The following is a 14,430-nucleotide window of genomic DNA, read 5'->3' as shown; positions in this document are numbered from 1 at the left end:
ATTGAGTCCCGCATCTGGCCTGCTTCTCCCTCTGCCTATGTCTCTGCCTCTCTCTCTCTCTCTCTGTCTCTCATGAATAAATAAATAAAATCTAAAAAAAAAAAAAAAAAAGAAAGAAAGAAAAAACTTTGTAATGCTCCCATTTTAGCATGGCAGGCTGTGTGATATAAAGACAATCCAAGGTTGCCTGCGTGGCTCAGTACATTGAGCGTCCAACTCTTGATTTCAGTTCAGGTCATGATCTCAAGGTTATGGGATCAAGCCTTGCATCAGGCTCTGCCCTCAGCAGGGAGTCTGCTTAAGATTCTCTCCCTCTGCTCCTCCCCTGACTTCCCTCCCACTCATATGTATGTGTGTACTCTCTCTCGCTCTCTCTCTCTCTTTCTCTCTCTCAAATAAAATCTTTTTTAAAAATAATAGTAAAGATAATCCAGATGCTCTCATTAACTGAATTTGAAAATTTCAAATGATTTGCATTGGATTCAACCTAGTGTCCTATCTTATTAAAAACATGAAGCCTGGAAAAAAACAACAACGGTCCTGCAATGGCTTGATCTAATCATTACCTGAAATTGATCTGAGTTTGCTGCTCACTGATGTCAGATTACACAGTCACCAAAATAGTCCATTCGTTCCTTCTAACTAGCACAGAAACATTTGTTGAGAGAGCTGGAGATGGGATGAGGAAGGGTGTCTTCCCTGCTATGGAAACCATAACTCCCCATATGCTGAAATTGGAGGCTCACCAGAGACAGCCTGATGGGCCCCCTCCATCTAGAGTGGAGTCAATGTTGCTACCCTGGGGATGTGGGGCCTGGGGTCCATTCTAGAGAAGCCAACAGGCCCTCAGGATAAACATTCATACAAGAAATTATCTGTTCCTGGGTGCGTATAGGAGAGGGAACATGCGGCAAACAAAAACTGATTGTCTACACAAACACACACACCCCTTCATCCTTTCTAGCAGTACAATTTTTTTAAAAAAGATTTTATTTATTCATGAGAGACCCAGAGAGAGAGAGGCAGAGACACAAGCAGAGGAAAGAGCACGCTCCCTGCAGGAGCCTGATGTGGGACTCGATCCTGGGCCTCCAAGATCATGCCCTGGGCCGAAGGCAGATGCTCAACCACTGAGCCACACAGGCATCCCTCTAGCAGTACAATTTTTATCAAGAACTGGAGGCAGATGCTTTATCAGGGCACAGGTGGACTGGCCTGATGATGCACTGGCAGCACCACTGTAGCCACTGAGCAGCAAGGAAACAGCTATTGTAAAGTTTCAGAGAAACCTTTTCTTCCCTGATGAAGGAAACCCCCTTTTCTGCCATCCTTCTTTCTTTAGCTATCAAGATGGCATGGTCGAGCTACAGTAGCCATCTGGTGATCATAAGGAAAAGGCAAAAGAAACCACCAGAGCCAAAAGAAAGGGAGCCACTGGCTGAGTCCAGGTCAGTACTGCCAAACTCTTCTTGTGACAACTGGCACCTCTTAGGTGTCCTGTTACTTGCACCCAAAAGCATCCCTAACTGACAAGGGACTCTTTTGGATTCTTATACTAGGGCTCTTGGTGATCCCTTATGTGTACTGCCAGAGAAACTTGGTTGAGATGTCTAACGAAGTTACTGATTGCTCAATGCCTACCTAGAAACACCGAGCCCCATGCAGGTTAAAACTCTCAAGAGGGCTGGGATAGAAGCTACTTCCCCTCAGAGGGGATAAACCCAGCGATTTATTATGCAGCACTCTCAGCAAATACACCCTACCGTAGAACTCCGGAAAAATCTGTCCAGCATCTCTGCTAGAACTGAAGCCTCCAGGGACATCATCATTAAAATGAGTTGTAGAAAACAGAAGACCCCCTTAGAGAACTGTGGATAGAAACTCGTAGCCACACACTTATTTTGGATGACCCTTCCCACCACTCCCCACAAAATAGCACCGTTTTTACTGAAATACTCAAATGAATACATTAGCTAAGTGTCCCTTTCTATCATTGCCAGCACATCTAAACTGTAACAGTGACAAGGACGGCACCTTGTCATTAATATACACCTATTAAAACAAGGATGATCAATTGCAAAAGAGAAAATAGAGCCTAGTCACGGAACCCAGCAGCACAGCTGGCAGACACCTGGCTTCCAATCATAGAACCAACTCTGACAAGCTGTCTGGGTCAGCCAGTTACTCAAGCTCGTCTGGCCCCGCTTTCCTCATCTGTAACAATGGTTCTTCCTGCATACTGAGCTGCAAAGATTAAAGCCTGTCTGTATACATTGAGTACTTTTAACAGGCCCTGGCTCCTAGTATATACTCAATAAATGTTAACTCTCATATTACCCCTTTTCCATATTGGGGACACTGTGGCTCACAGAGGTTAATTTGTCCAGGGTTGGGTAGCCCGGGTGGCTCAGCGGGTTAGCGCCGCCTTCAGCCCAGGGCCTGATCCTGGAGACCCAGGATCAAGTCCCATGTCGGGCTCCCTGCGTGGAGCCTGCTTCTCCCTCTGCCTGTGTCTCTGCCTCTCTGTGTCTCTCTTGAATAAATAAATAAAACTTTTTTTAAAAAATTGTCCAGGGTTTCCCAGGCAGTAAGTAATAAAAATGTGTCAAAATGTCTAATTTAAGTAATGTGACTGTAATTTATCTGTTATACTACTTTAGGTGATAAACATAACTATATTCACCAACCTCAGATGCTCCTCCACTGCTTGAATGCACAGCAGAGGACACTTTCCAGATATAGGTCCATGTTACCCATCCTGGCTGAGGTAAAGTGAACGGGTGAGCTCTGACAGTGAGGCAGTGAAAAGCCCTGTGGGATTCTCCATTTCTCTCTCTTGTCTTGCTGTACAACCCCAGCGAAGTTCCAGAGGTTGAATCTCCACCATTGGAGGCTCTGAGAGACAAAATAGAACAACTCACAGTCCGCCACCACCACCACCCAACCTGAGACAGAAATAAACGCTCATGCTCAGTCACTGAGATTTGGGGGTTGTAACCATACCATCGGCCTACTCTATCTCAACAGAGAGAGAGCAAAATTTCCAAATTTTGTGTAAAAGAGTATTGATTCCCGGGGCTTATCAGGGATCACTCCTGGTAATTTTGAGGGGGGGGTTCATCTAATGTTATAACTGTTCTAATGAGCCATTAAAAAAGGTTCATGAACATTATTCTATAGCTTAATTTTCTAAGTAATAATCATGCTGCAAACCTACAGGACAAAAATAAATAATTATGAATTTTATAAGTAAATATAGCTCATAATTATAATATCCAAGAAAGCCGTAATATCATTGCTTCACTTTTTTTTCCAGGATTTCAGAGAAAAATCTGTTTTAAGAATTATCCTGATCTTTTGGGTTTTCAAAAGACTGTTAACCCTGCATGTAGGCAATCTTCAAGCAAGAATTAGCATAAATTGTTTTTATTTTCTCCAGACCTATAACCTAAAAATTTGAATCTTAAAAATAGATTAATCTTCTGAAGACATGGTTAAGAAATGAAAGCATAAGCCACAGTCTAGAATATTTGCTAACCCTATCTGACAAGAACTCCTATCCATAATATTTTAAAACTCTCAAAACTCAATACTAAGAAAATAACTCCATAAACAAAAAAGAAAATTGAGAAAAAATTTGAGCAGTCCTTTCACCAGTGAAGAGATATACCATATGAGCACGTGAAGGGATGTTCAGCAACACTTGTCATTAGGAAGACACAAATAAATATCATTTGAAATCCCACTACGCACCTACTAGAATAGCTCAAATAAAAAACTGACACTACTGAGGGAGGCTATGGAGCAATTGCCACGCTTCTACATTGCTGCTGTACATGCAAAACAGTATAGCCAACTGGGTGAACAATTTGGCAATTTCTTATAAAATCAAATGCATACCAGATAACCTAGCAATTCCACTCCTAGACATTTACCCAAGAGAAATGAAGACCAATGCTTTCACAGGAACCTCTTCCCCATCATTCATAGCAATGTTATTCATAATTGCCAAAACCTTGCAATAAACCAAATATCCTCAGCTTTGGGATGAACAAACTGTGGTATATCCATGCAATGGAATACTACTTAATAATAGAAAGGATCCAACTTCAGGTGCAAACCACAATATAGATAAATCTCAAGAGAATTATGCTAAGTTAAAGAAGCCAGATCTAAAAGACCATATACTGGTTAACTCCACTTATATAGTATTTTGGAAAAGACAAAACTTTAGGAATAGAAATGGATGATCGCTGGGGGCTAGGGTGGAGGGAAGGAAGCTGGCTACACAAGGGGGCATGAGAGACCTTTTTAGGATGTTAGAAATATTCTCTGTTAATTCTGGTGGTGGTTGCATGAATCTGTCAAGTGTTAGAATTGTGCCCCTCAAAAGGGTATACTCTTTGTAGGTTACACTTCAAACAATCATTAAAAAAGCAAATTTTAAAAAATTTCAATGAGTTTGTTCTTCAAATGTTGGTAATGTCCTGAAAGTTGATGATAATTGCAATCAGGAAGAAGCTTGTTTATAAAATATTATGTATCTGATCTATACTAACTCTACTTGAAGTGTGTACAGATTTTTTATTATTATTTATTTATGATCATCACAGAGAGAGAGAGAGAGAGAGAGAGAGAGAGAGAGAGAGAGGCAGAGACATAAGCAGGCTCCATGCACCAGGAGCCTGATGTGGGATTCGATCCTGGGTCTCCAGGATTGCGCCCTGGGCCAAAGGCAGGCGCCAAACCGCTGCGCCACCCAGGGATCCCCTTTTTAAAGTCAAAATTTAGAAGAGTAAATCCCATTCACACAAAAAGAAGCAAAAACATCTATCTTTAGAGCTCTGGCCAAATATTCATTCCACACAGCACAACAAATATTTGGGGGTATATTGTCTCTGAATCTGTAAAACAGGCAGTTACACAAATTTTCAAGGGCCCTCACACCCATATTGGATCCCCACGTCATCATTACCTTAAAGTATGGTAGAAAATGACCTAAGTATTTTCTATCTTAGAATAATACCTGGTATGTGATAAAGTGTTAGTTATTTTACTACTTAAATTTCTCCCACTCACCACTATTATGCAAGTGTAATAATATCTGTTGTAGTTGCCTTTGTTAATTGCTTACCCACCAGCCATTCACCATCACGCCTCCTTTTCGTTCATGTATCTGCTGTCCCCTAAATGGCTCTTCCTTCGGAGGAGAGCACCCCAGTCCCAGCCCAAAGAGGCACATCATAATTACACTAAGCCATTCGTGGCACACCCACGCTCCCCCTTCTTTTACCAGTGACTGGTGTAGGCATGGGCATGTGATGCAATTGAACGAAAGAAAATCAAGAGAAAGTCTACTGAAGCCTTTGTGGAAAAGAGTTTGTGGTTTTCTTTGCTGATGAAGAATCACAAAAGAGTCCCTTTCCTAATGCTGATATCTGTTTAAGATGCAGGAGCTGCTGCAGCCATCTGGCCACCAGAAGCAGTGCGAGACTACAGACAGACCAACACTGAGATTGAGGAGGCAGAGAGATGGAAAAAGCCTGGCTCTGGTGACATCCCTGAATTCCTGAATCAATCTTAGAACTGCCCTACCTCCACACCTTCTGTTGTCTCAGCTAACAAATTTTCTTTATTTTTTAAGCCAGTTGAGTCAGACTTTTCTGTTACTGGAAGCCAAAATGTTATGATTGATACTTCTATTTACAGCAAATACATTATTTTCCATTGCAAGGGTTGGGAAAGCTAAGATCACAGAAAAGTTAGCAGGTCCACATCTATATTTTTTTAAAGATTTTATTTACTTGAAAGAGCACAACCAGAGTGAGTGGGAGAAGGAGAAACAGACTCCCTGCTGAGCAGGGAGGCTGACAAGGGGCTGGATTGCAGGGTCCTGGGACCATGACCTGAGCTAAAGGCAGTTGCTTAACCAACTGAGCCACCAGGCAGCCCCCTACATCTATTCTTTTTTTTTAGACCTGGGGCATATAGAATATTTATTTTAGTGATTAAAATTGGATAAAATCCTGGGGGAGCCTGGGTGATGCAGTCAGTTAAGCATCTGACTCTGGGTTTCAGCTCAGGTCATGATCTCAGGGTCATGAGATTGAGCCTGGAGTCAGGTGGGTGTGAAGCCTGCTTATGGTTCTCTTTCCTGCTCCCTCCTCCTTCCCCTCCCCCCTAACTCCTACATGTGCACACACATGCTCTCTTTCTCTCCCTCACTAAAAAAAGAAAAAAAGAAATGGATAAGATATTAATCTTACATGTTTATAAAAGAGGAAACTGGATATGGGGTATATAGGAACTCTGCACTATCTCCTCAACTTTTCTGTAAGTCTAAAATTATTAGTGAGAATTACTTTAAAATAGGAATAAAAATATAGATAGATAAAACAAGGAGCTTTAAAAAATATGAGATTAATTTGCATAGTAATACTTCAAGTGTGAGCAACTTTGAGGGCAAAATCTCTTCACTTACATAGTCCTTTCCATACATCTTCCTACAAAGCTAAGGCACTTCCTAAAAAATGTGTAGGAGAACAGGAATCACTGAGATAAGAAAACAGCCACACTAGAGAGGTAAAGTGACTTGCTGGAGGTCACGTGCTAATTAGAGACAAAGCAAAGAACAGGCCTGGCCTCCCATGAAGGCAGTTTGCTTTTTCCTCTCTTCGTCCACTTGAAATGGCTCGTCTTGACTGACTTGGCATGACTCTTGTAAAAGAGTCTCTTGTAAAACACTCTTTTGACTCTTTTACGAAAGCTTCTGGGAAAAGAGAATACTCAATTTGGTAGAAAGTATTCAATCTGGTCACAGAGCAATAATTCAAATGCTATGAGGTGAAGAATCTAATTTTTCTCTGTTTTTAAATACCATAACTAGAAAATCAATTCATTGAGCAAATACCTGCTGCTGTCCCAAACATCCCCGAGGACCTTGACTTTCACCAAACCTTAGCAATTTAACAGTACACTACAACTCAATAAAAAGAAAATGTCCTTTATACATCTCTTTCTCAAGTAGAGCTAACCCTATTTATTAGAAAACATAAACAATGGGCAAAACTATTGTATATAGGTTTCTTTTGACTAATCTCTTCATACAAAATATTCTTATTAAAAGGCATTAGTTTAAATGTCTCTACATTAATTTTAAACATGGTAAAGTATGAGCTGAATATTATCCCGTGAGGGTATACCTGAATCACTGATAGACTGTATGAAAACTTTGCATAGCGTCATCTGGAAAGTTTCTTTTGACTTAAAAAAAAAAAAAGCAGAAGTTATTATATCCACCAGGAGGTTGTGAAGAAAAATTAACTCTAGAGTATGAATAACTTCAATTCAACAAAAACTAGTAGGTCATACCAGAGACCATAGCGGGCTGTCTATGCATTTCAAAGAGAAACAGCAACAGCTGAATTGTCATCTCCCTGACAAAGTCTATTGATAGAAGGTTGATCAGTGACAGTGAGCAGAGCTTTGCTATTGACACACTTTGTAGTCCATGTTCTGGCCAGTGGGCTAAAGACTGGGAGGCATTCATCCCAGAGGATATACAGGAAAAGTATATTGGAGCCTTTATTTATTTTTCAATGTCAAAAAAGAAACCCTTAAATTTACTAGCATTTAATATACTAATATTTTACCATACATATGAATGATTTGTAAATAAGTATACACAGTTTAAGAGCATTATGGATAATTTTCTTCCCTGACAGCAGTATATGATCGATACCAGCAGGGATCTATAGGTACCATCTATGAGTTTCCACAATCATTTAATACAAATTACACACTGATTTTTGACATGTGTCTCCAAATATATTGATCTGTTAGACCTTAAGTATTTTCAAGGGACATACTCACTTTTCAGATGTTTGGTCTCCGTTTGTCAACATACGATTATACTATAGGCACCATAATCCCAGAGCATTCAGTTGTTGTATAATATGCCCTTTGTCAATGCCTAGGCATGGTATTTGGAAAATTAGTATACTAGACCACAGAAGGGGTTTTTTTTTTCTCTTTAAAAAGCATCCAACTGACTTTATAATTGCAAAATTCACTGCTTTTACATTTCTCCGATCCCACTGGTCATTATCCTATCCACAGGTCAGTAGTGGCATGGTGGCACATTGCTAAAATGAGAAGACAGAAAATAAATAAGTAAATCAATAAATGAACATAACAATTTTCAATGGTGATAAGGGCTGTGGGGAAAAAAGAGACTAGGGATATGTGACAGATAATACATGGTTGAGAGAGTGGGCTCTTTAGCTTAGATTATGTGTCCAAAGAAGGTGACCTACAGTGAAGACCTAAATGAGGAGAAGGAGCTATTTCTGCAAAACTCAGACAGAGCATTCCATGCAGAGGGTAAAGGCCCTGAGACAGGAACAGTCTGCCCTGTTTCAAAATGACAGGTAGGCCTGTGGCCAGATAAAGCGAGCACGGAGGGACAAAGAAGAAACCTAGGCAGGGGCAAGCCTGTATGGCGAAGTGTTGAGATTTTACTGAGTGCAATTGAAAGCCCTTGAAGGATATTATGCAGAGAAGTGACCTGATCTGATTTACATTTTTAAAAATTACTCTGGCTGCTATGAGGCAAATAGGTTTTAGGGAAAAGAGAATCAAAAATTAGGCAAGAATCAGCATTATTCACAATGTTCAAAAGGTGGAAGCAACCCAAGGGTCCATCAGTGGATGAACAGGCAAGCAAAATGAAGTATATACATACACTGGAATATTATTCTATCTCATAAAAGAAGGAAATTCTGACACATGCTACAACATAGATGAAACCTGAGGACATTATGCTAAGCCAGTCACAAAAGAAAAAAATCCTGTGTGATTCAACTTACATGAGGTATCTAGAGTAGTCAAATTCAGAGACCAAAAGTAGAATGGTTCTTCCACAAGCTATGAGGAGGGCAGGTTGGGGAACTTACTTAATGGGTCCAGAGTTTCAATGTATGAAGATGGAAAAGTTCTGAAGATGGATGGTGGTTGATGGTTGTACAACAAGGTGAATACTCAGTGCCACTGAACTGTACACTTAAAAATGGTTGAAATGGTGAATTTTATGTATATTAATTAACCACAATAAAAAAGTTGAGAATAAAAAATAGGCAAAGAATGATGGCTTGAACTAGAAGATTAGGAGTGGATAGACAAAAGGTATAGTTTGGAACTAGGACAGAGGGGACCTGTGGACAGTTTGGAGAGGCAAAAAAGAACAGTGAGGAGAAGAAAAAAAAAACTCAAGGATGGCTTCTAGGGTTTTTACTTGATCTAGTGGATAGATGGTGATACTATTCACAGAGCTGAGGGTGGCTTGTGATGGAGGTGGAGACAGGGATGGGGTAGAAATCTAGAGTTCTGATTTGGGTATACTAGGTTTGAGATGCCTCCTAGATGACAACCAAGCATAGCTGTTAAGTTGACAGTTGAATATTTTGTCTGGAGGTCGAAGGGAAGGCAGTGCTGGAGACAGGAGTCTGAGAGTCATTAGTATGTAAAACTCTGAGAAATGTGTAGCCAGAGAAGTTGACCTTGCCATTCCACTTAGCTCAACAACTCACCATATGTTATGTAATCCAAGAAAGTTGAATGGCTTTGAACATAAAATAATTAATTTCTTTCTGTAGACAAGAGAATGTTAAGAGGAGAATAAAAGTTTTCACGAAGCCCCTGAGGAAGTGTTCAACCTCCCCACGGTTGAGTAGTTGTGTAGAAATGTTTATGGTCTTCCAGATTTCTTCTTCTCTGTAGTTCTCAGTACTGCCTTGTGACGATAGCTAACTCTTATATGTAGATGTTAATTTTCTGACACACGTGGAAGATGTCTCAAAGTGAAGAACATATTATTTGTCTCACCCATGCCCCGCACATAAAAGATACTCAATATGTTGATTAACAGATTAACACGTTAGGGAGACCAGTAAGATCCTCCTCCAATAAGGAAGAAAACAAGATTATATGCATTATCGAGTCATGATTGCAATTACTGACCATTCTTTTCAGGAGCGGCATCCTACATTTTTGCCTAAATTGCTTAGAAGAAAAACAGTCTAAATTGTTCAATTTAGAAATGAAAGAGCAAATTCAAAAGGTCAATGCACTTCTTCACTGTGAACTATTTGAATATGTCTGGCGTGATAGGAGCTTGAAAATTTACTCATGAGTAAAAATGTGATTTAATTAAAAACAAAACTATCCCAGATCATCAGGAAGTGATGGGCAGGAAACCCTCCATGGATCAATGCACCTCCTACTTGACATCAAAATCAAAACAGGTTGACAGCACCACCCATCACTCACACTCATTCACTCAACAAACATTCACCATGAGCCACATACACACCAGTTAGACTTACCCTCAATTCTCAGATAACTCATAGTTATATTTATAGTCTAATTGGCTTGTAAGCAATGAGAAGAGGCAGAGACATTTTCAGGATCACCATGTCTGTGGGTGGTACATAGGGAAAAATAAAGCTTCCTCCAAACCATAATTGATTGACTTAGAATTTTTAAGTATCTCATTATATTAAGTTAATTTGTAGATAAATATGTTACAAGATAACTAGAAGTTTCTCTCAGGCTAAAGAGCCAGATGGTGACTATTTGGTATATATATATATATATATATATATATATATATATATATATATAGGCAGCTGCTTTACCAATGGCATTGAGACATCTAGAGAAGGAAGCAGCCCTTCAGAAGGAAAGTAGCCAGACTGGAAATTGGAGATAGAGGAGTCAGAAGTCAAGCAGCTGGCAGTGGATAGTCAAGGCTAGAAGACCAGGTTCCCAGAGTCAGCCTATCGGGTGCTGGGTCAGGGTTCTTCTCAGAGAGATTGATGCCTTGGGTTAGTAAGACCACTGAAATTTGAGTCACACAGCTAACTCCAGTGTTCCGCTTTCATATATATTAGCATCTGTCTCATTATAATTTGGATTCTCACTTATTGTTCACTTTGCTAGCGAGAAAACCATCATTGTCTGGTCTTCTCATGATTATAGTTTGTGTTTTAATTAAGTAAATTGACATCTCATTTGCATACCAGACTCCTGTGAGCTGGGTTCATTTCTTGACCAAAAATGGATCCATCTTGGGGTACTAAATGCATGGAATTTCCAAGGGCTCTACTTTAAATGCACCAAGGGAAGTGAGCATCTGTGAGGCTTTTGGGCAAACAGCCCCCAAGCTCTCCCCACAACACCCTAACTATGACACAGTTGGACTTTCAAGCCTCAACAGAACTCCCTGGAAATTTTGGTATGGACAATCTTACTATGCCTGTTAATACTTCCTTCGCCTTGGACAACAACTTCTTTATTCCTCCACAGATGATTTGACCTGCTGGGATTTGGTTTGCTTTTGTCAGGAATGAATGGAAAGAAGAGGTCATAATTTCTCTTTCACCTTAAGCTCTATTTCCTGCAAATCAAGGAGGCACTTCATGCCTGACACACAGACGTTAGGTACAGGCTCCCAATTGCTACACTCCCCCCCCCACCCCCTTTAGACTGGTGAGAATCCTCACACTCACCCCAAGAACTTGAGAACAAAGAACAGCAGAAGTTGGTGACATTCCCCCTTGCACAAGCTTAAAAGCACAAGTAGGATATGTAGATAGTATAGCTGGAAGGTCACATAAACATGATATGGAAGAAACAAACCAGCCTAAACCTATGGATTTGTAAGATCTTCTTTTTTTTTTAATTTTTATTTATTTATGATAGTCACAGAGAGAGAGAGAGGCAGAGACACAGGCAGAGGGAGAAGCAGGCTCCATGCACCAGGAGCCCGACGTGGGATTCGATCCCGGGTCCCCAGGATCGCGCCCTGAGCCAAAGGCAGGCGCTAAGCCGCTGCGCCACCGGGGGATCCCTGGATTTGTAAGATCTTCTAATGAGACCTGTCAGTTGCTTGTTACCACAAAATAAATGCCTATTGGCTGCTTTTCTTTTTTCTTTTTCTTTTTTCCTTTCCTTTTTTTTTCCCCTCCTGATTAAAAAGAAAGCAAAACTGTAGCACAATTCTTAAACAAATTTTAAATGATATTATCACCGGTAATGCTTTGTTTTTTATAATTCAGTTCATCACTGCAGGCAAATCAGTTTCTCATTCATAAATTCTCTGATTGTCAAAACAATGTACATGATCGTTTATCATAATATAATGTATCTTGAAAAGCAATCATAACAGAAAAGAAGACTTTCTCTTACGTAAAGGACAGCCTATTTTGAAATGTTTTCAAAGGCAATCCCTGATTGGCTATTCACTAATTTGTTGCTATGAGCAACAAAATATTTTATTTTGGAACCCCTCAGGATTTTAGTCACCCTCTAGTGTTGCATCTCAATTTCTGAGTTGTCTTTTCTTTTAGCTTTGGGACTTGTGGTTCTTTGGGTAGGAACATTTAACTTTTTTATCTAAATATATTCCTGTTCGAATTTTTTAAATATTTATAACATGCATGAATCACACAGGAGGGTGTAGGTTATTACTTGGTGTATAAATTAGAATGTTTAGTAGCAAACAAAAGAAGCAAATACTGGTTGACTTAACCAAGAAAGAACTTACCGACAGTGTTAGTTTCCAAAGACTGTTGTAACAAAATATTATAAATGCAGTGGCTTAAAACAACAAAAATTTGGAGTGCCTGGCTGGCTCAGTTGGTAGAGAGGACAACACTTGATCTCAGGGTTGTAAGTTCAAGCCCCACTTGAGCAGAGCACTGACCTAAAAAAAAAAAAAAAAAAAAAAATTATTGTCTTCTAGTTCTGATGGCTGGAAATCCAAAATCAAGTTGTTAGTAGTGTCATACTCTCTCTCAAAGGCTCTAGGGAAGACTCCTTCCTTGCCTTTTCCAGCTTCTGGTGATTTTCTAGCAATCTTTGGCATTCCTTGGCTTATAGATGGATCACTCCAATCCCTTCCTTCATTGTCACATGATGTTCTCATTGTGTGTCTCTTCTCTTCCTATGACAATACCAGTTAACAGTCAACTAAGGTCCAACCCAATCCAGTTGACTGATCTTAACTTGTTTATACCTGCCAAGACCCTATTTCCAAATTAAGTTGCACTTACAGCTACCAAGAGCTAAGGACAGGCTGAAAATATGAAGTCCAGAGGACTTAGCACACGCTATACAATGTACAGTCTTTTATCAGTCATTCTGTTGTTTCTCCCAGCTCCTCCAAGAGTTATGGGACTGAGCATCTGAATAGCCAGCCAGGTATAGGTCAAATATGACCAACGCTTGACAGCATTGGGGCAGGAGTCTATGTCCTCTTCAGCTTCTATATCTTGAGGAGATACAAGGGTTAGCACCCAAGGACAAAGAGTCTATTTCCCAGATAGAGCCAGATGCTATTAGAAAGACCAAATGAGGGATCCCTGGGTGGCACAGCGGTTTAGCGCCTGCCTTTGGCCCAGGGCGTGATCCTGGAAACCCGGGATCGAATCCCACGTCCGGGCTCCCCGTGCATGGAGCCTGCTTCTCCCTCTGCCTATGTCTCTGCCTCTCTCTCTCTCTCTCTCTCTCTCTCTCTCTCTGACTATCATAAATTTTAAAAAAATAAAATAAAATAAAAAAGACCAAATGTAGTCTGGGCTGCCAAAAACAAAGGAATTCTATATTCACATTTTTATAGCTGCTCACAGATTAAGTGTGACTAAGAAAAAGGGAAAAAAAAAGTATTCTGCAAATTCACCAGTTTGTGTTCATACCTTCAGCATAGACAAGAAATCAACACAGAAATCCAAATCACTTTTATAAAATCTTTGGGCTCAAATGGATTTCAAAATTCTGTTTTTCAGATTTTAGAAAGATACATGGTATGGACACTACATTATTATGCAGGGTGTGCAACAGCATGCTATAATAAAATGCATAAACATCTCTACAGTGAATTATTTGAATATTCACACTAAATGACAGAAAAGACCAAAAAAAAGCTTCATGTCAGTTTAGGCCAGGTTTGGGTACTAAATGAGTTTAGTTCTGATCAGGTTTGCTATCAAATGCTATTTTTAAAAACTGGGACTTTTCAAAACTTTTTGTATTTTAGAAATACAAATAAGGGATTGTAGACTATCCTTTTCCTTGATAATTCACAAGGTCACAAAAATCTAAAAAAAATCCAAGTTAAGCCAAACACAAAACATCACAGGTAAAGCTACTACAGCCTACAGCTAGGCTACCCGTGAATTCTCAATCTATCACCTACAATCTGTTTTATATACTCTACTAACCTCCTGTAATCTACCACTAGTACAGAACCTCAGCATATAACCAGTCATGTGGCGTCGGGTTCATGACCGCCAGAGAATAAAAGTGAAAACGTTCTAAAAGAGGCAATTATCTTCCAACTAGGGCATTTGAGAAGATGGTCCTGCCATATAT

At 39.9% G+C, this 14,430-nt stretch overlaps 1 protein-coding gene across 1 annotated transcript in view; it reads left to right on the top strand.

Annotated features, from left to right (window-relative positions):
* CDIN1 (CDAN1 interacting nuclease 1) overlaps positions 1-5,782 on the top strand; it is a 225,512-nt gene extending 219,730 nt beyond the window's left edge. The window contains exon 11 of the mRNA XM_041743808.1: positions 5,448-5,782. Coding sequence (XP_041599742.1) covers positions 5,448-5,514 — 67 coding nt within the window. The 3' untranslated portion in view covers positions 5,515-5,782. The remainder of the gene's footprint in view (positions 1-5,447) is intronic.
* Positions 5,783-14,430: the final 8,648 nt, after the last annotated feature.

The sequence above is a fragment of the Vulpes lagopus genome, chromosome 2 (genome assembly GCF_018345385.1).
Source record: "Vulpes lagopus strain Blue_001 chromosome 2, ASM1834538v1, whole genome shotgun sequence".
NCBI classification, from domain to species: domain Eukaryota; kingdom Metazoa; phylum Chordata; class Mammalia; order Carnivora; family Canidae; genus Vulpes; species Vulpes lagopus.
The sequence above is the reverse complement of the archived record's forward strand: the minus strand, read 5'-3'. Positions and strand labels throughout refer to the sequence as shown.